The 24863-nt window shown below is 45.2% G+C and overlaps 1 protein-coding gene across 1 annotated transcript in view; it reads left to right on the forward strand.

The window, feature by feature from the left end:
* The window catches only part of XYLT1 (xylosyltransferase 1), a 302100-nt gene that overhangs the window by 259634 nt on the left and 17603 nt on the right, over window positions 1-24863 (forward strand). The window contains exons 7-9 of the mRNA XM_045819421.1: window positions 11514-11730; window positions 14502-14678; window positions 18893-19155. Coding sequence (XP_045675377.1) covers window positions 11514-11730; window positions 14502-14678; window positions 18893-19155 — 657 coding nt within the window. The remainder of the gene's footprint in view (window positions 1-11513; window positions 11731-14501; window positions 14679-18892; window positions 19156-24863) is intronic.

A 24863-nucleotide genomic window follows, 5' to 3' on the forward strand; every position in this document is an offset into this window, starting at 1 on the left:
GGGTTAAAGTGAAATAAACATGTCCTTTTAAATAACCAAGTAGTTCACTGGCAGGAATCTTTTTTTTAAATTGAGACATAACATTACATTAGTTTCTGGTATATAGGGTAATGACTGGATATGTATATATATTGCAAAACATCTAGTTAACAGTTACAATTTTTTAATCTTCACCTGAGAATAATTCATTGATTTTAGAGAGAGAGAAAGAGGGAGAGAGAGAAAGCAAGAAACATGGATCTGTTGCCTCCTGTGCATACCCCGACCAGGGACCGAACCCTCAGCCTTTTGGTGTATAGGACGATGATGCCCCAACCAACTAAGCCACCCAGCCAAGGCACAGACTTTTTTCTTGCAATGAGAACTTTTAAGATCTACCCTCTTAGCAACTTCCAAATACACAATATGGTATTATTGACTATAGTCACCATGTTGTCCATAACATTTCCATGACTTATTTTATAACTGGAAGTTTGTACCTGTTGAAACTTTGACCCATTAACTTAACTTCATTATTTCCATTGTCCTTTGTGTTGGTTTTAATTTTGTGGCTCCGATGGTGACCCTTCCCAACTTTTTGCCTCACTTCACAGATGAGGAAACTGAGATTCTGAAAAGTAAAGGAAGTTGCTTAAGCTCACACACCTAGGGCAGGGCCAGGACTCAGCCAGGTGGCTGTGCCTCCAAAGCTCAGAGTCCCTGCATGGTGAAGCTTCCCTGTGCTGTGGTCCTGCTTTCCTCCAACATGCTGGCTGGCTTTGAGACAGCCACTCTGTTTCTCTGGGCTTCATTTTCTTCCTCTGACAAACCAGGGGGATGAACAAGATGGTCTCCCAAGTCCCTCCCTATTCTGATGCTTCTGGGCCAGTCCTTGTAAAAGACATTGTGACAGAAGCAAAGAGCTTATAAAACAAAGACATGGGGATGGGCAAAAGCAAGCAGTGGGACACAAAATAGGCCACATGGTGCCTCAGTTTTTAACTCCACGTGGTTTCTAATAGCAGTGTTGACCTTCTGTCCCCATCTCCCGCCTTTAGCAGCCAATTTGGACTTTGAGTTCCCGCTGAGAAGAGATGGCATAAAGGCAAACTAGTATTTAATAGCTGCCAAATTGGTCCTGACTGTTCCTGTAATTAAATGAAGGAGAATGTTGTGTGTACTGTTTCTCCTTGCTTTCCTCCTAAAATAAAGTAACTAGATATATTAAGAGACATGTAGTACAATACAGTTATCATTTTCCCAGATAGCCTCAATGGGGCTAGCAGATGTGGATGCTCTCAACTGTACTCACAGCCTGAACAAGTGGGTCTTTGCAGACATCCTCAGGGGCTCCTCCTGACTTCTGCTTAGGAAGCATCAGAGAAGTTTCCCAAGTCTCAGCAGGCTGATCAAGTCCCAATGTGTGGGGACAGGCCCCTTACAGGGAGATGGAGAGGAAAAATCACTTCCCTCAGCCAGGGTAGGGTTTCCTTTGGGCCTTTTCCTGCCTTGGTTGATCTAAGGTCTCTACCTAATTCAAGCCCCAGTGCTTAGTTCTGGGGAGCAGTGTGATATAGTGGTAAGAGCAAGAGCACTGGAGTACAGCCAGCTCTGCCATATGACAGCCGTGGGACTTCAACAGATGACTTTGACTCCTCATACTTGCATCTCCTCATCTCTACAAAATTCAGACAGTGAGGTTGGAATTGTGGAGGACCGAATTTCCACAGGAAGGCCCGAGCCAGGTGCTTTCCAGTATGTTACCTCATCCCAGCCTCACTTGGCAGGTGTTATCCCATTGTAGAGATGAGCACAGCTGAGGCCTGGAGAGCTGCTGTAACGTGCTCAAGGTCCCATAGCTAGTGAATGGCACAGCTGGACTCTTAAGGCCTGTGTTCTTTTATCAGCCCAGGATCTGAGACGACCCACAATTATAAATTCTTGGAGTGTACAAGTGAAATAGCAATATTCTGATGACTTTAAGTAGAATCACTTTTTAAATGAGTTGGGAGGGGCAGAGTGGAAATCAGATCCTTCTACTTTCAAGAGTCAGCCTATCCCAGAGTGTGATTATGATCCACCTGTGATGTGTGGCATTATTCTGGGTAGTTCATAAGTGGGCATCCTGGGAAATTGGGTATTGATCTGATGTGCATCAATGAAAATTTATGTAATTAGCTCATCTAGGCCCTGACTTCATGGATATTATGCTTAGAATAAGATTAACTTAAAAAAATAGTTGAAGCTATTTAAATTTGGCTTCAAGAAAAACATTGGGTTGGCCAAAAAGTCCATTTTTTCCCATAAAACAAAAGACACATTTTTCATTTTCACCAATAATTTTGTTGATTTGGATATTTTGAGTGTGTTGGCTATCTCCCATATGGTAGAACATTGATTGTTCTCAATTAATTTCTCCATTTGATCACTATCAACTTCAAGTGGAGTATCGTCCAATGAGGAATCTCCAACATGAAACTTCACGAACCACTTTTGATACATTTGACCAGTCGCAGCACCTTCTCCATACACCACACAAATCTTGTTTTGCATTTCAGTTGTGTTTTTATCTTTCCTGAAATAGTAAAGCATAATATGCTGAAAATGTCACGTATTTTCTTCCATCATCAATATTAAAAATGGCTACACAAAAATTCACCAATATTGATAAGTTTTTTAATGCATGCTGACATGACAACAGTGTCAATACAATCTAACAAAAGTGCTTCCGATAAAGTTAAAGACAACTAAGCGCTACTAGATCCATCTTACAGAAAAAGCCAAATGAACTTTTTGGCCAACCCAATATTAAGGAATTCTCATGTAGTTACTACATTAAGTACATAGCAGGGCAGGGCAGTTAAGAACCCAGGCTCTGGAACCAGACTGCAGGACTCACATGCTAACCACTCACTAGGTGTATGTGACCTTGGGTAACTTACATCAACCACGCGTGTGTTTGTTGTCTCACCTGTAAAATAGAAATGATGATCAAACCAACTGCACAGAAAGTTGTTGCAAGAATTAAATGAGTGAATATATGGATAAGCTCTTGAAACAGGGTAGTTGTGCATATTAAGTTGGTGGTGGTGATGATGATGGAAGAAAACCTTGAAGATGGTATGCAAATTATTAATATTTTAGAAACACTTTCTACAACTTGTAGGAAAACAATTAGCATTTCAAATGTAAGAAGGCTAGACTGGAAGAAAGCTAGGATAGATCCCATCCTTCCTCATTTGGCAGCTCCTTCTCTTTGTCACTGAACTAATCTTTAGACCCAAACCTCCCTTGATGTATAAACAGGCAACTGTTTAGCCAAAAGTTGGCAAACCCATCAAGAGCCTGGCCAGGAAACTCCTCCAAGCAAATCTGCTTACAGGAGGCTCTTTGGTGCCAACTTCCTTATCAAGAGAAGGGCTTCCTCCCAGCTGTCCTGTAGCACCATGATTGATGTGAGAAGATAATTAGTATTTCATCTCCAATGGGGAAAGCAGATTGCCTTTCCCTTTAGTTTTTCTTAAACCCAACCAGTGAGTTTATCACTGTTTGCATGCTCATTTTATTTAATTCAATTATGGCAGCCATGTCAAAATAGTGCTTAACATCTCAGGCACACACACAGAGCTGTGTATGCATACCCTCTTTTGGCCTCCATATGGATTTTGAAGTCAACTTTGGAGCTTTTCTTTTTCCCAAATAATCCATGTTGAGTTAGACAGAAGACTGTAAGGAAAATATTTCACAGTGTCATCTCTGAGAGGTAGAGTATGGTTTTTATTTTCTTCTTAGATTTATTTTTCTGTTCCAAGCTTTCGATGGCACAAAGCATTACTTTTACAATCAGAGTAAAAGGCAGTAAACATTGCTTTTTAAAATGTGTGAAACATGAAAAACCAATTAGCGCTCATCGGACCTTTAGAACGCTTAGAGGTGCCAGTTGCTTTGGGCCCTGAGTGCTGTGAAGATCATGGGCCGCTGAGCCAGGAGACATTAGGTTCCAGAATTTGGGTCCCTGGCTCTGATTTTCTTCCATCCTTGAATGTCAAACCTAAGTCAGCTTTCTTAGCACAGGGCATATAATAATAGTAACATGGGGAGAGTGCACTGTGTGCCAGGAACTGTCCTAAATGCTGTACAGATATTAATTTTTTCCATTCTCACAACAACCCCACAGTGTAAGTTATTATTGTGTCCATTTTCCAGATGGGGACACCAAGGCTAGAGAGAGTAAATGATATGCAGCTCATAAGTGGGAAACAGACTGGAACCCAGGCAGTCTGGCTGCAGAGTCTGCTCTCCAAGCCACTGTGCTACACTGATTCCTTAAATATGTTCCTCATAGTTTCCTGCCTTGTCCAGGCCACGTGTACTTACGGATGGCACATTCTTTCCACCAGTGGGGTCAGTGTCTGCCTGTCCTGTCTACTCCCCAGTGACGTAGTGAAGCTGAGCATTCCCCTGTAGCTCTTTTCATTCATTTGGGTTCTTGCATGTGCTACTACTTATACAATAAAACTTTTCCCCACACACTTCAGATGACCAAGTCCTTCTCATCAATTTTAAATGCCACCTCCTCAGTGAAGCCTTCCCCAACAATCTTCACTAAATACACCCATGTCTTTTTATCTTCTATCATTGCATTCTGAGTTTCTCAGTATAGCACTTGCCACAAACATCTAATTGTATATTAATGTGTTTTGTAGCTTTCTATGTCTGCTTATTTATTTATTAGAGCAGTATTACAGCCTTATGGCTAAGACTGTGGAATCCAGAGTCTGACTGCTGAGGTTTGAATCCCACCCTTGCCACTAACCAGCTGTGTGACCTTCAGGAAATTACTTAACTTCTCTGTATCTCTATTCCTTCATTTGTAAAATGAACCCTCGTAGGATTGTGGTGAAGACTAAATTAGAGAATACATACTAAGTGTGAGGAGTAGGGCCTAGAAAGGAGTAAGTGCTCAGTAAATGGTAGATGTTATTGTTTCATTTTGTTATCTCTCTCCCTAAAAGAGAGAAGAAGGGCAAAGGTAATGCCCATCTTATTCACAAGCATATTCTCAGCACATAGAGCTGGAGTATTCAAGGTGCTCTCTAGAGCTGCTGAATGAGGGGATGCCTCAAGCCCCCTTGTTATTTCAGGCAGCTAAGGTCACAAAAGGGCACAACCCACCCTGTGCCTGAGACAAATGGCCATCTGGGCCCGTATGGCGCTGCCGGGAACGCAGTGAGCTGAATCCTCGCTGACTCACGGCATGGGAAGATGGACAGTATCTGTATTCATGATGCTTGGACAGAATTAGAAGGATTCTCCTGACACTTGTCACCTCTACCACTACAACCATGGGCATCGCTTAACTAAAATAATAGCAGGAGATTGGGTTCACTGTGGGGACATTGGGCTTCTGTCCTTGGTGCTGAAATAGCATTCCTTTTCAGTTCATTGAGGGTTTCTACCCCTTAGCCCTGTACGTGCTTTACACATGCCTGTACCAAGAGAGATATAAATTTAAATTTCCTAGCTGGATAAAGGAAAAACGTTAAGCATCTTGATGAACATTTATGGAGCAGTTTCTATGTGCTGAGCATTTTACTAAGCCCTCTCCATGTATCATCTCATTTAAACCTTCACACCAACTCTGTGAGGCAGCTATTATTATGATCACCATTTCCCACATGAGAAACGGAGCCATCCCGTGTTCTGGTTGCCCGTGATTAGTGCAGACCCAGGACTTGAATTGAGTAGTCTGGCTCCAGAGCCCAAAGCTGGCCCCCGCAGGTGGCAGTCTCTTGTGAGCCCATTGGCATGGCTGGCTGATTTCACACATTGTGGTTTTCATGCTTTGTTCCATGACTTTATTTTTTCACTAAAATACTTAGGTTGTACTTATGCTAAAGGAGTAATCTGGGTTCAGTGACAGATCACTGGACAGGAAAAGAGAAGAATGGGAGATGTTTCCCCCCCCCCCCAGGCTATATATTTTGGATGACTTTGGATCATACAGCCCTCTGGGTCTGAATGTGTGTGTGCCTGTGTGTGTATTTAATCTGTAGAATTAGTTATTTTAGCTGATTGCTAAGATTCTTTCCTGCTCAAACATGCTGTAAAAGCTGAGGGGCAGAGTTCTTCCTTTTAGAACTCATTAGAGGATGAGACAGGTCTGGAATAATTTCATACTCAATGACTATGCTGAGATCATAGCCAGGAAATTAACTGAATTGAGGGACTTCTTCATTGTCTCCTTTTCTGAGATCATTTCCAAAGGCAACAGATACTTTCTTTTTTAATTATATTTTATTGTTTATGCTGTTACAGTTGTCTCAGCTTTCCCCCTTGCTCCCCTGCACACACACACACTCCCTCAGGCAACCCCTAGACCTGAACGCTTCTCCCAGGGGTGAGAATCAGGACCCCTCCCCACCTTCGATCTGGTTTCCTTTGATGCTCAGCCAAGTAGACCTGGTCTCTGTGACATCCCAGTAGAATCCTATTTAGTTATGACTTTGTTCCACAATGTGCCAGTTGAGTGGTCTCAGAAAAGCAAACTACCCAGCCCTGAAAGGTGCATCCCAGGAGGTAAAACTGAATGCACCTGAGTCCAGGTTTGCCTTTAGGTGGCCTGTTCTGAAAATAGGCAGTCCTTGCGAGGTCTTCTAAGACCAGCAGTGAGCCCTTTGGTTCTGTCATTTCTGCACAGTGTCTTTTTGAGGCAATAGAAGTTCTCAGATCCTTCACTGGATCTTCTTGGCAGCACCTGGCAAATTAGGACTGGTGAAGAATGGCAGAGTGGCTAAGAGCTTGCATTGATTTATCCAGATCTGGATTCAAGTCTAGGACTGCTATCTGTGTGGCTTTGGAGAATTGACGTAACTTTCCTGTGACTCAGTTCCTTCATCTGTCAAATGAGTGTTAGAAGAATCAAGATGTTGGGAACCGCCCTGACTGGTATCAGAAGCTGAAACCCCCGCCTAGCTAAGGCTAAGGGAACGCCCTTGGAACTGTAAGCCAGCAAGGAGACAAAAGCTTATCTCCCTGGCAGGAATGCTGCTTCTGCTGCTTTATTCATGACTGAATCCCAAAAAGCTTGGTCGGTTAGCCAAAGACGGGTAAGATTCCCCACGGGGGGAACGACCTAAGACAGGCATGATCACTTTGGGAGGCCCCCCAAAAGAAGGACTTGGGGGACTGCAGCAAAAGGGGGTGATGGACCCTCGCTCCTCGGCTTTGACATAGCCTGAGTTCTCAGCCTCTGGGAGAAAACCTCCTTGTCTCCCAGTTGCCTTAGTTCCCTTGCTCCACCTAAGCCTGAAACAATGACAGGGTGGTGCAGCTCTGTACTGAGAAGTGCCGATTCCCCGGGGTGATCAGGCCTAAGAAAGAACATGTAAATTACTGTGAAACCTTCTTTGTTTAGAATGCTCTCGGTTGAATGAGAAGGGTCTTAGGAGGAAGTTATTTTGTTCCTCAGTCTTACAGCTCTTTGACCCCCAACTCAATAGACCGGCAGAGTTCTTTGTTTTCTATGGTTCCTTACTTCCCCCTAATGAGTATTGTACTTTACCTGAATTATTATGCAGAATGAGCCTAATAAAAGCAGGTATGGATGGTAAATCAGCCCGCTCCCCACTAGGGGGGGTGGCCATTTTGTCCCTACTTCCCCACAGAAACTAGTTTGTCTCTGTGCATGTTTTTTCTCGCGTGTTTATCGTTGAGCCATCCACAGCGTTCCATGGTCACTGCTGGCCGGTGACCCACGCACAACATCAAATACCTGGCTAACTAACTGTTGCCACTTCCTGATTGCCTGACAGGTGTGGCTGTTACTCTTCTCTTTATTTATTTACTCAGTAAATATTTATTGAGCACCAGCTGTATGCTAGGCACTGTTCTAGGCATTAAGGATACAGCAGTGAACAAAAATAGATGAGAATCTGTGACCCCCTGGAGCTTATGTCAAGCAAGGTCAAATAGACAACAAACTAAATATCTTGTATAGTTAATATATCTTGTATGTGCTATTGAAAGTTTAAAATGCTATGGAGAAAAATACAGCATGGAAGGATGATCAGGGATGTGTGGGGTTGAGGAGGGATGTTATCACCATGTAAGAAGGAACCGATGCTTGGGTGAATCTACTGCTTGTGTGAACCGTGCTTACCAAACCCTGTGCAAGGACCTTTGTAAAAGTCATCCACTATCCTTTCCCAGGACAGATGTACAGGGATTATCTGACAAATGAGGTAACTGGTGTTCAAAGAGGTTAAGCCAGCCCCACATCTCATAGTCTGTGAAAGCAGAGGCAGGACTGGTACCCAGATCCTTTTGGTGTCTGTTTTTCGATAGTTCCACCTATTGACCCAGTTGCCCTAGGTAACCAAGTCAGTGGGAGGTGAAACTGAAGGGAGGAGAGCGTCATAAGTCACCTTCTATGTCTTGGGCCCATTGCTGCAAATCAATCTGCCCTCTGTCCATCAGGTAAGAGAACTATGTGCCCTTTACTGACAAGCCAGCATCTAAGAAAAGACACACCCAGGTGTTTACTGACATACCTTGATTTCCAACCTTTACCTTTCCGAGCTGTTAATTCACAGAACAGGAGAAAAAAAAAGCAAATTACTTCCTAAGCTGATTCCTTTCCTCTGCTAGATACCCAGGCTCTAGATCTCTGCCACCTTCTCCCAATCCAGACCCAGTTCCCGGCAGCGCCTCTCAGCAGAAACTTTTCTGAGACCTTGGGAGTTGGTTGTCTCTATTTTTACTCACAATTAACCAAAGCATGTGCTTGCTGCTTATCAGTTTTGGAATGCAGTAAATACAGCAACCAATCTCCCAACCCCATGAATATTTTATTTTGGAGATTTTACTGCATAAATATTGTATTTGGATATTATGGTCTGGGACATCACATTAAAATTGCAAGACGATGCTATTATCCTGTATAATGGAACATAAAATTAAAAAGCTGGTCCATGGAAAGAAAAATTTTGCAAGTTCTAGCACCTGTATATCTTTTATTTTTCTAAGTTAGTCTTGGTTACCATGTAAGTTTTGATACAAATTATCTGAAATTCAAAGTGTTAAGCATGGTTAAATGCACTAACTGGACATTATTGGATAACTTAGCACCAGCCACAGTCAAGGTAGGATTTTATTTTCTTAAACTCAGCATTGCTTTTAATAAACTAGTTAAACCCAAGCTTTGTGTCTGTGGTGTGATATGGTGAGTATAATGAAAGACCTTCACCAGATCACCCCCTCTACAGAGACCCCTAACCCCTTCATCCATGTGAGGCCAACTTCAGATATGGCATGTGGAAAGATGTGTTAGAGAAAGAATAAGACCGAGGAGGATGGACACCTGGGTCTTCTGTTGGCTTCTGTCCTTGTGTGTGTCCTCTGCATGTCCTCAGAAAAGTTGTCAACTTTCCCTGGGCCCCCATGCAAAGCCCTGACCTCCCCTTCTTTCAGTGCCACTTCCTCTGTCAGACAACCTCTATACTCATGGTGATACAATGGCTGCCACCAGCTCCAGGCTTGTGGTCTCTCAGCGAAAAAACCCCATAGAAGAATCTTCCTGGTAAATTTAGTGAAAATTCAGGTCCCAGTCTCAAACCCAGCTTGAGTTTCTCACCCATCCCTGAACCAGTATTATGGCGGCCAAGCAGATGGAATTGACCAGCCCAGGTCACATTCCCACCCCTGGTGTTAGGGTAGGGGCAAACCCAAATAAACTGAGAATCGAAGATTAGTGACTAACCAAAGTAAAATGGAGACGTGATTCCCAGAAACACAAGGAATGGATGCTGGACAGACAGGAACAAGAGATGAAGCACTGGTATGAGCTACAATGTGGATGACCCTTGAGAACACTATGGTAGGTTGAAGAAGCCAAACAAAAAGACCAACAAATTATAGGATTCCATCTATATCCAGAATTGGTAAATCCATAGGGACAGAAAGCAGTCTGATGGTTGCCAGGGTCTAGAGGGTCGGGGGAATGGTCAGTGACAGCTTATGGGCATGGAGTTTTCCTTTGGGGTGATGAAATATTTGGAAACCAGATTGAGATGATGGGTGCACAACATTTTGAATGAGTACCATGCCATTAAATGGTACACTTCAAAATGCTTGATTTCGTGTTGTAGATCTGGAGGAGCAGCAGGATCCCTGAGTTGGGAGGCCTCTAGACTAAGTTCCCAGCTAGGTAACTAGCTCCTGAGAAGTAGGAATCACCCTGACTCTCCCTTGCCCTGTACTAGGGTCAGCACAATGCCTGGCACATTGCAGGTGTGCAGTTAATGCTCACTGTAAATGCACAGTTTAGGCCAGAAGACTGGGTTTTTGCTCTGACCAGTCTCCCCACACACCTGTTCAACCAGCTCTTTGGCCATTGATTTCTGCATTTACAGAACAGGAGGTGCTGGCACTACCCGGTTTGCAGATTCCTGAATATGTATATGTATGTACTCTAGAGCCGGAGTTGTCCATCTGAGGTTCATAGATGGAATTCAGAGGTCCCATGACTTTGAATGGGAACAAAACAATCTTTATTTTCACCGAACTCTCTAACTGAAATCTAGCTACACATAGAGAACAAACCACAGTAGTATGAGCAGTAACTGTTAGGAGTCACATATTTCCCTATCATATTATAGTTGATGCATCTACCTCTAAATATCAGTTATGCTCACCACTTCTTCACAATTACAGTGGTTATTAGACCTGCCACAGATATTGTTATTTCACTTGTTAAGAAAGACACACTTGTAATTACCATAAATTTTGTGTTTTAAGAAATACTTTGTAATCCTATATTTAATGTGTGAATCAAAAAGCACATGAATTACTATATCATAACTTTGCTGGTTTTTTAAATCTTCACCTGAGGATACGTTTACTGATTTTTTAGAGAGATAAGAATGGAAAGAGAGAGAGAAATATTGATTGGTTACTTCCTGTATGGACCCCAACCAGGGATTGACCCCACAACCTATGTATGTGCCTAGGCATATCCTGGTCATAACTGAACCTGGATCAACCTTTTGGTGCCGGGATGACACTCCACCAAATGAGCCACCTGGCCAGAGCATAACTTTGCTGTTTAAAAATAAAATTTGTAATCCTGTATGTTTTGATTTATGAACATTATTCCGAAATGAGTGTCCACAAGCTATGTTTAATAAGCTACCAAGGTGTCTGTGGCATGGGGAGATGATTTCAAAGTTTCTAAAGAGAAAGCAGATGTACCACAGGATCATTGCCATCTAATTGTGCTTAGCAAGTCCCCTAAACGTCTCTAAGCTTCAGTGCCCTCATCTGTACAATGGGTGTAATAATAGCACCTGCCTCAGAGGGACGGAGTGAGCAGCCTCATTCGTGAAGACCACGTGACAAACTAGACACAGAGCCCCTGGCTCCATACCTGGCACACAGTCAGTGCTCAATAAATGCTTTGATCACCATGGTTGTGCCATCTCGTTTAGACTCTGGGTGGAGGCTCCTTTGGGCAATGGCTTCTTTGTCTCTCTCAGGTTCATCCGGAAACAGGGCCTGGACCGGCTTTTCCTGGAGTGTGACGCCCACATGTGGCGCCTGGGGGACCGGCGGATCCCAGAGGGCATTGCCGTGGATGGAGGTTCAGATTGGTTCCTGCTGAACCGGAAGTTTGTGGAGTATGTGACGTTCTCCACAGATGATCTGGTGACTAAAATGAAGCAGTTCTACTCCTACACCCTGCTTCCTGCTGAGGTGAGTGTCCAGGGAAAAAAAATGCAAGAGAATGGTCAGGGCTGGCTCTAACGTTTGGAGCAAAGTGAACGCTGACTTTTTGGCAAAGCAATGCCGAGTCCAGTACGTAGCCCTCCAAACATCCAGTTGAAGGTGGAGAATAGCACTAGCTACCAGGGACCTTGCTGCCATAGCAACGCCCCTGGTCCCCTCCAGTCTATGGAGGCTGTGTGGAGTAGACACACGGTGCTGCCATCAGCCATCCACAGTGTCTTTGTGAAAACCAGAAAAGGCAGCCCTTTTTCAGGCACCTGTCTCCCATTGATAGTAAAAATCATCACGATATACTAATTTGGTTAGAACAGAACACTTACTGCCTTTTTCTGGGAAACTGTTAAAAAAAAATACAGACCTCTGATATACAGTGTTGGTGGCAGCACCCCTCACCCCAGCACTGTGTGGTGTGTAATCTGCACAGCTGTAAGTGCTGGCCCTTTCAGGACACCCCCTACACTGACAGCCCTCATGGGCAAATGCTTGGGACTCAGCATTTCCTGTTGGGTTTTGGAAGTATTTGAGAGCTCCGGGCAGTCTGTCACCACTCTTCAGGCTCCAGGGTGGGAAACTATCTTAATTAGGGCTGCAAAATACGATAAGGTAGGTGGTTTATAAACAACAGAAGTTTACCTCTCACAGTTCTTGAGGCTGGATATCCAAGATCATGGTGCCAGCATGATCGGATGAGGGCCCTCTTCCAGGTCGCAGACTGTCTACTACAGTCCTCACTGTGTTCTCACAGGACTGAAGGTCACCCTGGTGGGACTGAGGGGTCTTTCTGGGCTCCCTTTCATAAGGGCACTAATCCCCATTCATGAGGGCTCCACCCTCCTCTTCTAATCAGCTTCCAAAGGCCCCACCTGCTTACATTATCACATCGGGGGTTACAATTTCAACCTCCAAATTTTAGGGGGACACAGTCAGTCCTCTTCAGAAGCCCTATTGTTTAAGACTGGAGACTGTTCTAAAATAGCCCTGGCTCATCTGGAAGTGGGTAGGCACCCAGAGCTGAAGTGTTGCCCCTGGCGTGCCAGCAGCCTCTTTATTGGACCTGGGCTGAAAGATTCTAGGTGAAGCCCCCTGTCCTCCAGCTCTTAATTTCCTACTTCATAAAACTCCGGAGTTGGGTCTGTTTGTGTTGAGCTTGTGACGCTTCCCGTGAGTGATCCACCATTCCTTCCTGTGTCCCATCTTTGGACCCCTCAGGTGATATGTCTCTAGGACAGACAAGACAGTGCATCTCATTCAATGGTTTCCATGTCCCTCACCAATATCCCGGGCAGTGACAAGCCCTGGGTAGGGCTGACTGCCTGTGTCACTCCAGAGGAATGATGGGCTTGTTGTAACCAGGACACTGTTTTGCTATTCTCCACACATGTTAAGTAATCAGCTTTTAATCCTATTTCAGCAAAAATCACCTTTTCTCTCAATTTCGATAACCTCCTCATCCATTATCTTGGAAAGAATTTCTGTATCATTATAAGAGGACACAGGGCAGTCAGTAATTGGGTACTTTTCCCCACTGCTTGATGGAGAATATGTGCTTCTGTGGGCTTGTAGACAATTCAAGCTTAAAATCCAGGTTCACCGCATGTCATTTAGCATCGTGGGAAGGTCAGCTGGGGATGGTGGGTGGAGCCTCATTTGGCCCACCCACCCATTGAGAAGAGACTGCTTGGATCTTCAGTTCTTTTAATCAAGATGCTCATCCTGACGCTGGCTCTCTCTGCCCCACCCCTGCTGCAGCACACACAGGCACATTACAACCCAGGTCCCTGTCAGATCCACCCCTCCACCCCAGCACCTCTGCCTCTCCCTCCCATCTCCCAGACCACTTGCAGGGAACCAGCTCAGAAGAAATCTGAAGGCTGTGCCATAAATTTATAACAGGCAGACACATGTTCCCCCATAGCTTCCCCTAGGGAGCAGAGAGCAGGAGAGAATGTATCTGTCTGGTATCTGGGTTATCATAAATGTGTCCAAATAAAAGTCAGTCTCTCTCTCCCTCTCTCTCTCTTCACATTTCTAACCATGTCCCTTCTCTCTGACCTCTGTTTTCACTCTCAACATTGCATCTTTCTCACATTCCTAGGAGAGGTGGGGCAAGAGTCTTAGGATTAGGGGAAGCCATTGCTCCTAGTTCAGCACCATGGACAGCAAGCAGCCCCCAGACCCCCCAAGCCTTTCTCTCTTCGAAGCACGCTGTACCTGCATGCCTTCCAGACCTGGGGCCTGATGCACCCTTAAATCTGGCCTCCCTTACCCACATTGGTCTTTCTTCTCAAGAGTTATCAGGGCTGAATCCCTTTGGTTTCGGACATTGCTATTTGCAAAGCAAGAGCCAAAGGACCCAAGTTTTCCTGAAAAATTGCCCCCGTGTTGTCCTCTAGTCCCCATGTGTTGACATACCCTGAGGGACTTTTCCTCTTTGCTGAGTAGACAGAAGATTCCTGGATGATAAGAGGTATCTTAAAATCAGGTTTTGGACTGCTGGGGAAAGATAATTAGAGAAACATTCAGAATTTTAGATTTCTGGACAGAATGAAGCTCTCTGGATGCAACATCTGGTGTACCCTGAGCAGAACCAGATTGGCACTGACCCCAATTACAGGAAGAACAGGTGAATTCCCAAGAGAGTCCCTTTGCAGTCAGGTAGTCCCAGGGCAGGATCCCCATCCCGTCCCATTCAAGGGAGGCTGGAAGAGGGCTCAGGCTGGCTCCTCTCTTCCCTACAGTCCTTCTTCCACACAGTCCTGGAGAATAGCCCTCACTGCGACACCATGGTGGACAACAACCTGCGCATCACCAACTGGAACCGCAAGCTGGGCTGCAAGTGCCAGTACAAACACATCGTGGACTGGTGCGGCTGCTCCCCCAATGACTTCAAGCCCCAGGACTTCCACCGCTTCCAGGTGAGCCCCCCATGCCCTGAGCCTCCCGAACCACACCTTCCCAGCCAGCCTTGGCAGGCATCCAAGGCCAGGCCTGCTGATCATCTTATCCCCCCATTTCAACCTGGCTGTCGATGATAATCATGACAACATTAATAGTGACCAACATTTTTTAATGACTCTGTGCCAGGATTCTATCTTGGCTCATTAACTGTGCAACAACCTTATTAGGTAGGTAGGTAGGTAGGTAGGTAGGTAGATAACTAAAATTATTATTTTTATTCCATTTTGAAATAGAGAAATGGAGGCATGGGAAGATCAAAAACCATGTTCAAGGTCACATAGCCCAACATATCTGTTTCCAAAGGCCATCCTTATATTCATTTCTGTAGATTGCCTTTTAATCAGAATCCCCTGAAATAATTTGTTAAAAACATATCTCTGGGCACAAACTTGAGTCTTCTCTGGGGCAGTTTCTCAACCTCAGCACCATTAACGTTGTGGTTGGATAATTCCATGCTGTGGGGCTGGCCTGTGTTTTGTGGGATGTTTGGCAGCATCCCTGGCCTCTACCCACTAGAAGCTGGTAGCACACCATCGTGACAACCAGAAGTGTCTTCAGACATCACCCAATGTCAACTGGGGACAAGCTACTGATCTTCAGTGAGGCACAGGAATTTTTGTTTTTAATGTATTACAACTTTGGGCCCTGATCAGTATGGCTCAGTTGGTAGGGCGTCATCCTGCAAAGCATTAGGCCACCAGTTCAATTCCCTGTCAGGGAATGTGGCTGGGTTGTGGGTTTGGCCCCCAATCAGGGCACTTATAAGAGGCAATTGATTGATTTTTCTCACTCACATCTATGTTCCTTTCCCTCTCGTCCTCCCTTCCCCTCTCTCTAAAAATAAATTTTAAAAATATTTAAAATACATATTTTACGACTTTGGGAAATTCTGATGAGCAGCCAGGTTTGGAAACCACCACACCCTGTTAACGTAAAGGAGTAATGAGAGGTAGAAACGTTGTTGTCCTCAGAGGCATCTCTGCACAGCCCAGTAATTTACAGTTTTGGGGAGAGCAGGGAGGAGGGTGGTAAGTGCTTTATCTGCTTCCCATGAGCCCCAGACCTTTCCATCCCATGTAAGCACCCCTCCTGCTTCCTCCAGGCCAGCACCCCGAGCTCCTTCCACCTCTCTTCCTCAACATGCTCCCACCCCAGCTGCAGAAAACACAAACAGAAGGCTACAAAATAAGTGAACACGCCACTCTGAAGTCACTAGAACCACCACATGGACGTGACATGCTGCTTCCCAAACCGCCAAGCCATAGGGAGGGTGGGGACAGCAGGGCCAGGCTGATAGGCTAAGGTGCCCCTGCCGACTCACGCTGACACAGAAATGAGCTGGCTCCCCATGTGGAGCTTCTAGTCTCTTAGCCGGGCTCCTCAGAGTGTGGTCCACTGACCAGCAGCATCAGAGTCACCAGGGAGTGTGTAAGAAATGCAGAATATCTGTAGTTTCAGACCTGCCACTGCAGAATCTGCATGTGAACAAGATCCCCAGGTGACTGGAAGGCTCTGTATGTTTGAGAAACACAAGGGTATAGGTCTGCCCCCTCCAGGCTCTCGCTGTGGGCATTGGCTTTACTGGGTAGACATCATTGCCATTGGGCAGGTGGGGAAACTGAGACACCAAGGGGCAAGCTTACTTGCCCATGGACACACATGTAATGGAGTTGGGCTGAAGGTCCCACCCGTATGTTTCCAGTTGCAATGCTGGGCTCTTTGCACCAGGCCTTGCTGGTTTTGTGTCTGCACAGGTGCAGGACAGAGCAGGCTTCATCCCTCAAGGTCCCCACCTAATGTCTTTTGCCTCTGTAAGTGGTTGCTACGACAGTATTTTCTTAGACTTTTTTTTCTGGTGGCAGATTGAGAGCTACCCAGGGACCTCCTCGAGCCCATGTTAATTTAGGCATAAACTTGGGTGACATTTTTGCTCTATTGCCCATGCAGAAAGGATCTGCTGAGCAGAAAAAGGGTTGCAGGGGGAATATTTGACCTGCTGAAGAGGAATGAAAAAAGAATTTCCACTTTTCTAGAGGACCAGTCATTATCCTCATTGCAAAGGACCTCATCACTCAGAGGAGGTAGCTGTGGTGGTTCTTGGGAGCTGGGTCCTCTCAGGCCACTTGTAGGCAGCAGCACCTTTATCTCCAGCATTTCACAGACATCGTTGTCTCTGACAAAAACTGGCTAACATAGAGACAGCATGTGTTCACAACTCATTCTTCCACAGTAAGCAAAGATCAAGAATATCCCCCAACATCTAGAATCAAGAAAATGCTGCCTATAAGGAACTCAGAGTTCTTGTTGAAGGAACTCTGAGGAAGAGAATGATAAATATAGAAATGTGCCCTTTTAGAAATGCAGCTGTGATTAAAAAAATCATGGATGAGGAAAGAAGGCTACTCTGCCACTGAATCCAATTCTCTGCCCCCAGAAAACAACGACTTAGAAGCCTCTGGTAGCAAGCTCAAGGGGGGAGTAATAATATTCACATAATACTAGCAACTAGCATAGTATACCAGACTCTGTGCTAGGTACCCATATTATACCCATTTTAAGGACAAGGAAGCTGAGGTCCCAGGTGACTTGCCCAAAGACATATACAGCTGGGAAGTAGCAGAGTGAGGACTTGAACCCAGTAGTGTCTTGTCAGTACTACTGTAAGGGAACTGGGCTGACCACAGAGGCGGGAGGTCCCAAGGGTTCATGAAGCAGAGAAGCAATGGGATGTTCAGAATAATACAACAGGTATTTGTTATTAGGAGCTTTCAGTTTACTCCATTAGTAGCTGGATCCTAGGATGATGCAGTAGGAAGCGGTTGGGTTTGAGGGGCATCAGACTCAGGTTCAAATCTTGACTGTATGAGTTTGTACCTATCACTTCCCCTCTCTGAGTTCTGTTTTCTCATCTGTAAAATGGGAATCATATACCTGTTTTTGCAGCACTGTTGGGAGTATTCGAGGTGATGACATAACCTCAATGCCCTGAATCTAGTATTATTAATGCAGTTATTATTGTCATTATTGTTGCTTTTTATCCACAGCAGCACAAACAGTGTTAGACCCAAACTTAGGTCAATAATAACACTAGGCCATAAGCTCTCAAGGGAAGGAGGCTGTGTTTGGATTGTTTCTGTAGCCCTAGACAGGAATCAGCACACTAACCTGGGCCAAATCCAGCCCACTGCCTGCTTTTGTAAGTTCTTTTGTGACACAGCCACACCTATTAATTTTCCATTTTGCCAGAGGCTATTTCCACACTTCTGCAGCAGAGTTGAACGGTTGCAGAGCTGGAAACATTTATTATCTGGCCCTTTACTAAAAAAAGTTTGTTGATCCCCACCCAGACCATAGTATAAGACCTGGTAGATAACAGATGCTCAGTATTTTATTTCTTTATCCTGGACCCTGGATCTTAATCCTCTCTCTGCCATTACCTTTTTACGTGACCTTACACAAGTCCCTTTCCCTCTCTGGGCCTCAGTCTCCTTGAAAACTGGGCTTACATAAATGGCCTTCAAACACTGCATCATAATCACCAGGGAAGCATTATTGGACACAGATGTCTAAACCTCATCTCCAGAGATGCTGACTCTGTTGCAGTGCCCAGGAGGCAGTAGGGAGTGGTGGGGACTGTGGTGAGCCAAAGAAACCATGCCTGTCTAAAGGGACAACTGCTTTTCAGCTTTAACCAATTATTACCACGTGGCAATGTGGGCTTGGGGTTGCTAGGTCTATTTCTGTTTAAAGGGAAGTCAATAATTGTTTCTGCAAACTCACTTACTTTTTAAATATTGCCAGCTAATTTAATTTTCAAACACTGCTGGACAATTAAAATATATCCGTAGGCTATATTTGCCCTAGAACTCCAGCTAAATAATTTCTGAGATTCATCCCAGCTATAAACACTAGGATGTAATTTATTTAACAAACATTTAAACGATGCTTACCCGGTGCCCATCATTGCTCCAAATGCTTTACAAATATTAACTCTTTCCATTCTGGCACCCTCAGTATTGTCTCCATTTTACAGGGGAAGAAACTGAGAACAGAGAGGTGAATAAGTGTCAGAACAGGGATTTGGATGCAGGCGACCTGGCTGCAGAGCTGTGCTCCCTGCCCCCCACCCCCTCCCACTGCTGACCAAGATCTTTTTATCCCTTGAGCACAGCAGACAGCCAGGCCCACCTTCTTTGCCCGCAAGTTCGAAGCCGTGGTGAATCAGGAGATCATCGGGCAGCTGGACTATTATCTGTACGGGAACTACCCTGCAGGCACCCCTGGCCTCCGCTCCTACTGGGAGAACGTCTACGATGAGCCCGATGGTATCCACAGCCTGAGCGACGTGATGCTCACCTTGTACCACTCCTTCGCCCGCCTGGGCCTCCGGCGAGCTGAGACCTCGCTGCACACAGACGGGGAGAACAGCTGCCGGTGAGCCAAGGGGATGTCCAGAGGGTCAGGGAGGGACAGGAACTGGGCCGGGAAGGAGGGTGTAGATCACCCTCTGTGTTAGGGGCTTTGCTTCGTGCTTCTCCTTCTTTTCCTTTGCCTAAAAAGCATTTGTGTAACCATCCCAGCATTCAAAGCATGTCCCTGATAAGCCATCATCAGAATTTTACGCTTTCAGAATACCTGATGTAGTATTTACCCAGTTATTTCCTTTCTCTGGACTCGTTCTTTATGCTAAGCATATGTATTTTGGGAAGCCCTAGCCCTGGCCAGGTGGCTCAGTTAGTTGGAGCACTGTCTAGTGCACCAAAAGTTTATGGGTCTGATTCCAGGTCAGGGCACACACCTGGGTTGTGGTTTTGATCCCCAGTCAGGACACACATGAGAGGTAACCGATCAATGTTTCTCTCTCACTTCACTGTTTCTCTCTTCTTCTCTCTCTCTTTCTTCTCTCTCTCCCCTTCCTTCCCCGTCTCTATAAAATCAATAAGCATATCCTCAACTGAGGATTTTTTTTTAAAGAGGCTCTATGTCACCATATTATATAGTTCTGTTTGTCTTAAATGGAAGGTAACCATGGAAATTCAGAACTGTTTTAAACTTTATATTATGGAAAAAGTCAAATACATTAACACTGAGCGCCCCCATCACCCGGCTCCAGCAGGAACCGGCTCCACTGAGCCTGCTTCATCGCCGCCCCCCCCCACCCGCCCCGATCGGTGTGATCGAGGGATGTCCCAGACCCCATGTCACGTCAGCCGTAAGCATGTTCATGTATGTCTCTGAAAAGTGAAGGCTCCATTTTAAAACATAGCCATATTATCATGACCACACCTGAAAATATAACCAAAGGCATCATCAAAATGCAAAACTGTTATTTAAAACATTCAAGTACCCCTCCAGGTATTACTTAGGATCATCTCACCCGCCACTAGCAGGTACCAGTTGACACTTGACGAAAGAGTGTTCTAGAATGTATAGAAAGAAGAGGGGAAGGTAGGAAAAGAATTCAACATAATCTCCTTCCCTCCACTGTCCTTCCCTAAGCCAAGCAGTCCTTTTCATTTTGTGTGGCTTTTCTTCTCTTCTCTAGCCATGTACATCACAGATACAGACATTTTCACAACAAGAATTCTGTGTCCTGCAATATTAGCCCCCTTGGCCCCCTCTCCCACACTGCTCTGCAGCTTTCATAATGCTAATAATGTTTTTTAACTCTGCTAGTGTTCCACTGAGTAGAAAGAAACTCCAGAGTTTGCTTAATCCAGTCCTTTCCTGTTGCTATTGTCAGCAATGGGCCATTGTAAACAATATCCTGATGAATATCTGTTTGCAGAAAGCCTCTTCACTTCTTCCTTCTTTTTTCTTCCAATTATTTTTTAGGCTGTTTTTCCATAAGTGCCTCTATTCACTCTCCTCTTTCTTGTACTCCCTTTTCCTCCTCCCTCCTCCCTCTTTTAAGGAAAAAAATAATTAACATCAGTCTCTTTCTACTGAGGCTTCCCCTATGTGCCCCACCTTGCCCAACTCTTCCCTCTTCTCAGGAACTGTGGCCTAAAATCCTGAAAATGTGGGAAAGCTTCCTGGCTGGGACCTCACACGTGGCCAGCTGGGTTTCTGCAGGGTTGCCACAGTTTTGCCTTACTTCCTCACGGCCTCAGCCCTCTCTTCTCCCCCTGCAGGTTCCCGCTTAGTTTATAGAAACCCCAGTGTTGGGTCCAGGGTTGGGAACCCAGGACCTGAAGATTGAACTTAACTCTCATTTGCTGCCTGTTGACCTGGGACAAATGACGAACCTCTCTGTCTCTCAGTTTCCTCATCTTTAAAATGGGAATAATAATAAGGCTTACAGCATAAGGTATTATGAGGTTTAAAGGAGATAACCCTCAAAAACGACCTTATTATATTTATTATTATTGTCCCCATTTTAACAGAAAGTGCTTAGTAAATGTTCATGCCATTATTATAAAGCTGGCAAAGTCAACGGGGAGCCTAGTGTGTGAGCTACACACTCCGTAACTTGCAGTTATGTGACCTGCTCATTGTTCCCTCTGTGCCTTCCTTTGCTTACTGCCCCCTCTGTCCCCGTAGCAGCCTACCCTTTCCCAGTCTTCTAGGGCTGTCTCCAGTGCCACATCCCCTGTGGAGCTTGCTGAGAGCTCCCCCTGATAGCCCACCCCCTCCCTCTCCCAAGCTGAAAGTACCCCCCACTTACTCCAGCCCTTCCTCTGCACTCAGAGCAGTGCCTTGGGTCAGGGTCCACAGTGAGGATCTGGTCCCCTTACGGGTCTTGGGGCAGCATCCTTGCTTGCAGAAGCACAGCCAAATCCCCAGTACACAGCCCAGTGCCACACTTGGGAGCTGAATATCTTTCGTGAGTAATGTTAATCCCGGGCTTCTTAGAATTTATAAGGTAAATGATTTTATAGGAAATTCCAAAAGATACCCCCAGTTTATTTAAGTTGTTGAAATTTTCTCCCAGTACTTGTTTTGGGGTTAAGTGAGCCTTCAAGTGCCTCCAACCTGGAATCCTCTGACTTCTTGCTCATTTTTTATTAGAATACAGCCACTGTGCCTTGCTGTGGGCAAAGCTGATATATTTGTGAATATGAGCCTGAAAATAAATCAGGACAAAGGATCCTTATCCCAAAAGGCAAAAACAGTAAATTCCTACCCCTAGGGTATCTGGGGAAACAGCAAGTGTAAACTTTCTTTCAAGAGTCTCATTTCCTTTGGGCACTTAATGCAAATTGTGTCTTTCCAGTCTGTGGCATAACCTTTTATAAAAATAATGTTTATTGATTTTTTTCTCATTATAAAATAACACATGCTTGTTGCAGAAATTCTTGAAATGGCAGATGGAGAGAACAAGAAAATAAAGTTTGCTTGTGAGCACCCTCCAGAGATAAAGATGTCAGTATTGTATTGTCAGTCCTCGAATTCAAATGCCCTCCTGGGCCAGGCAAGTAGCATGTGTCAGTCAGTGCTGGCCCTGCAGTGAGGGCTGACCGTGCCAGCCTGGAGCCTCGCAGCCCCTGGTGCTGAGCTCCCACACATTCTTGCCCTGTGGGAATGTGAACATTGAGCTGCCAACGATTTTTCAAGGCAAATCAGAAATCTGTATTTTTGTGAGTCTCCTAATTTTTTCAATGTCCCCGTATTTAACTAAGAAAAAACTCACCTTTGGGTGAAATGAATGCATCTGTGGCATCCTTTAGGCTCTGTTGCATTGCATCTAATTAAAACGAACTGCCTTCTTAGTTTTAATTACCTTATACTTAATTAAATCATATAGCCAAGACAAGTACCATACAGCCAAGGTAAGTGCCAGAAGGCTTCATGTTCATTCAGTCCTGGATTGCATGTACCCTAGATGTACCTCTGAAGCAAAGGGTTCAAGAGAAAATCCTTCTGGAATTTTTTTCTCTCAATCTACAAATACTGGTTGATCATCTGCCATGTGTCAGACTCTGTGTTAGGCTCTGGGCACTCAGCCATGACCCAGATAGGCCATGCCCCTGAGGTCAAGGCCCTCTCATTCTGTCTGTGAAGACAGACTGTGCCTAAGCACTGGTAAACAAGATCAGTAGGGATAAATGCTCTGCTGAGAAGAAAGGTGAATTCACATAATAGCAATGAGTTGGTGTGTTAAGATTCACTAGTCAAGGAAGATCTCAGTGGTAACATTTAAGCAAAATGATAAGACAGAGCCAGCCATGTAGTCTAAGAGAATAGTATTCCCAGCACAGAGAATATCCTGTGCAAAGGCCCTGAGGTGGAAGTGCACTTAGTGTGTTCTAGAATCCAAAATAATATATGTATAGAATCCCAAACAAGGTCCATGTGGCTGGAAGTTGGTGGTTTGGGGCAGTGGGACACAAAATGAGGCGAGAGAACAAGGCATGGCTTCGACAACTAGATGAGGCATTTGGATATCTTCATAAACATTCAGCAAAGCCACCTGTGGTATTTAAGCAGGGGACGGTGGATATGGCTATATGAGGTTATAGTGGATGAAAATAGGGCGGAGACAAGTAAGGAAGCATGGTGGTGGCTTGGACAAGGATGCTGGCAGTGCACAGGAGAGTAGAGAATGGATTCAGGTGGAAACAGCAAGATTTCTTAATAGAAGGGGAGGGAAAGCAAGCAATCAAAGATTACCTCCTTGGTTTCTAGAGTGCTTGACCATTGCTCATCTCCTAGACCCCTGAGATCCACCTCCTATGATTGACCATTTCCTTCTGCAAACTTTCTTCTTTTGACTCCCGTGCCAGCAAGCTCTCCTCTTCTTCTTCCACTCCCACTGACCCCACCCACCTTACAGAAGGAACGTTGACAGTGCATTATTTAGCTACTGCAATAACGCTGCATAACAAATAAACCCAAAAATCAGTGTTTGGAAATGACAAGCATTGACCTGACGTAGTGCTCAAGTTTGCATGTCAGTTGGGCAGTGTTCCTGGACTCAGCTGACATTTCTCCTGAATATGCAGCTGCTGCAAGCTGAGAGCAGGGCTCTGCTGTTCTTGGCTGGGAGGTGTTGTCTGGGACCACTGGGGTGACTCTGCCCTGCCCCAGTGTCTCATCCTCCAGTAGACTAGCCCAGGCATGCTTCCAGGTAACCTAGGAATTAACTCCTAGGTAACTAAGAGTTAATCTTTGATTGCTTGCTTTCCCCCTCTTCTCTTAAGAAATCCTGCTGTCTCCACCTGAATTTATCCTCTACTCCCCTGTGCACTGCCAGCATCCTTGTCTAAGCCATGACCATGCCTTACCTGGACCTTTGCAGGAGCTTTTTTATGTCTGCTTCCTACTTTTGTCCACTATAACCTCATAATAGCCATATCCATCGTCCCCTGCTTAAGTATCACAAGTGGTTTTGTTTAATGCTTACGATAAAATCCTCACCTGGTCTACAAAGGCATGCCATCATCCCAAAAGACCAAGAGAAGAAATGTGCAAGGCTTCTTGAGGCCTGGCTGGGAACAGGCATGAGCCCCTTCCCACCACCTTCTGCTGGCCAGAGCAGATTCAGGAGGAGGGAAACAGAGTCTGCCTCCTTGGGGCAAGGAAAACTGCAAAGTCACATGGAAAGAGGCATGGGAACAGGAGAGGGGGAGAATTGGAGACATGATGCAGGTGACCACAAGACTACCACGACTATCTATGCTGTCCAGTATAGTAGCCACTAGCCACCAGTGGGTATTTAAGTTTGAATGAAAATGAAATGAAATAAGAAAGTCAGTTCCTCAGTCACACCAGCCACCTTTCAAGTGCTCAGTAGTCACTAGTGGCTACTGTATTGAAGAGCACAGCTGTAAACCACCGTCTCTTCACAGCACAAAGGTCTGCAGCACAGTCCAGGGTGAGGGTTTTCTGCTCCCAGAGTGCAGGCCCAAAGTGGGCTTTAGTGAGCTGCAATGCCCAGCGAGCTGTCTGAAGAGGGTGTGGGCTTTTTTCTCACAGCCCCAGAGGCATCTCAGTAACTAGGCAGTGATTTCCAGAGATGCATAAACACAGGAAGGCGGCTTCCCTAACCATTATAATTAGACATAAAGATTTAAGCTCCACATCAGGACCAGAAGGAAGGAGACTGAGCAGGAACAGTGATTTGTGGAACGCTGTTATTAAGGAGCCACAAGCACCCTCTAAGTGCTGTGCAATTTACACATTGTGGAAGCCAGCAGCCT

The sequence above is a fragment of the Phyllostomus hastatus genome, unplaced genomic scaffold (genome assembly GCF_019186645.2).
Source record: "Phyllostomus hastatus isolate PE091 unplaced genomic scaffold, TTU_PhHast_1.1 phas_scaffold_385, whole genome shotgun sequence".
Taxonomy (NCBI): Eukaryota; Metazoa; Chordata; class Mammalia; order Chiroptera; family Phyllostomidae; genus Phyllostomus; species Phyllostomus hastatus.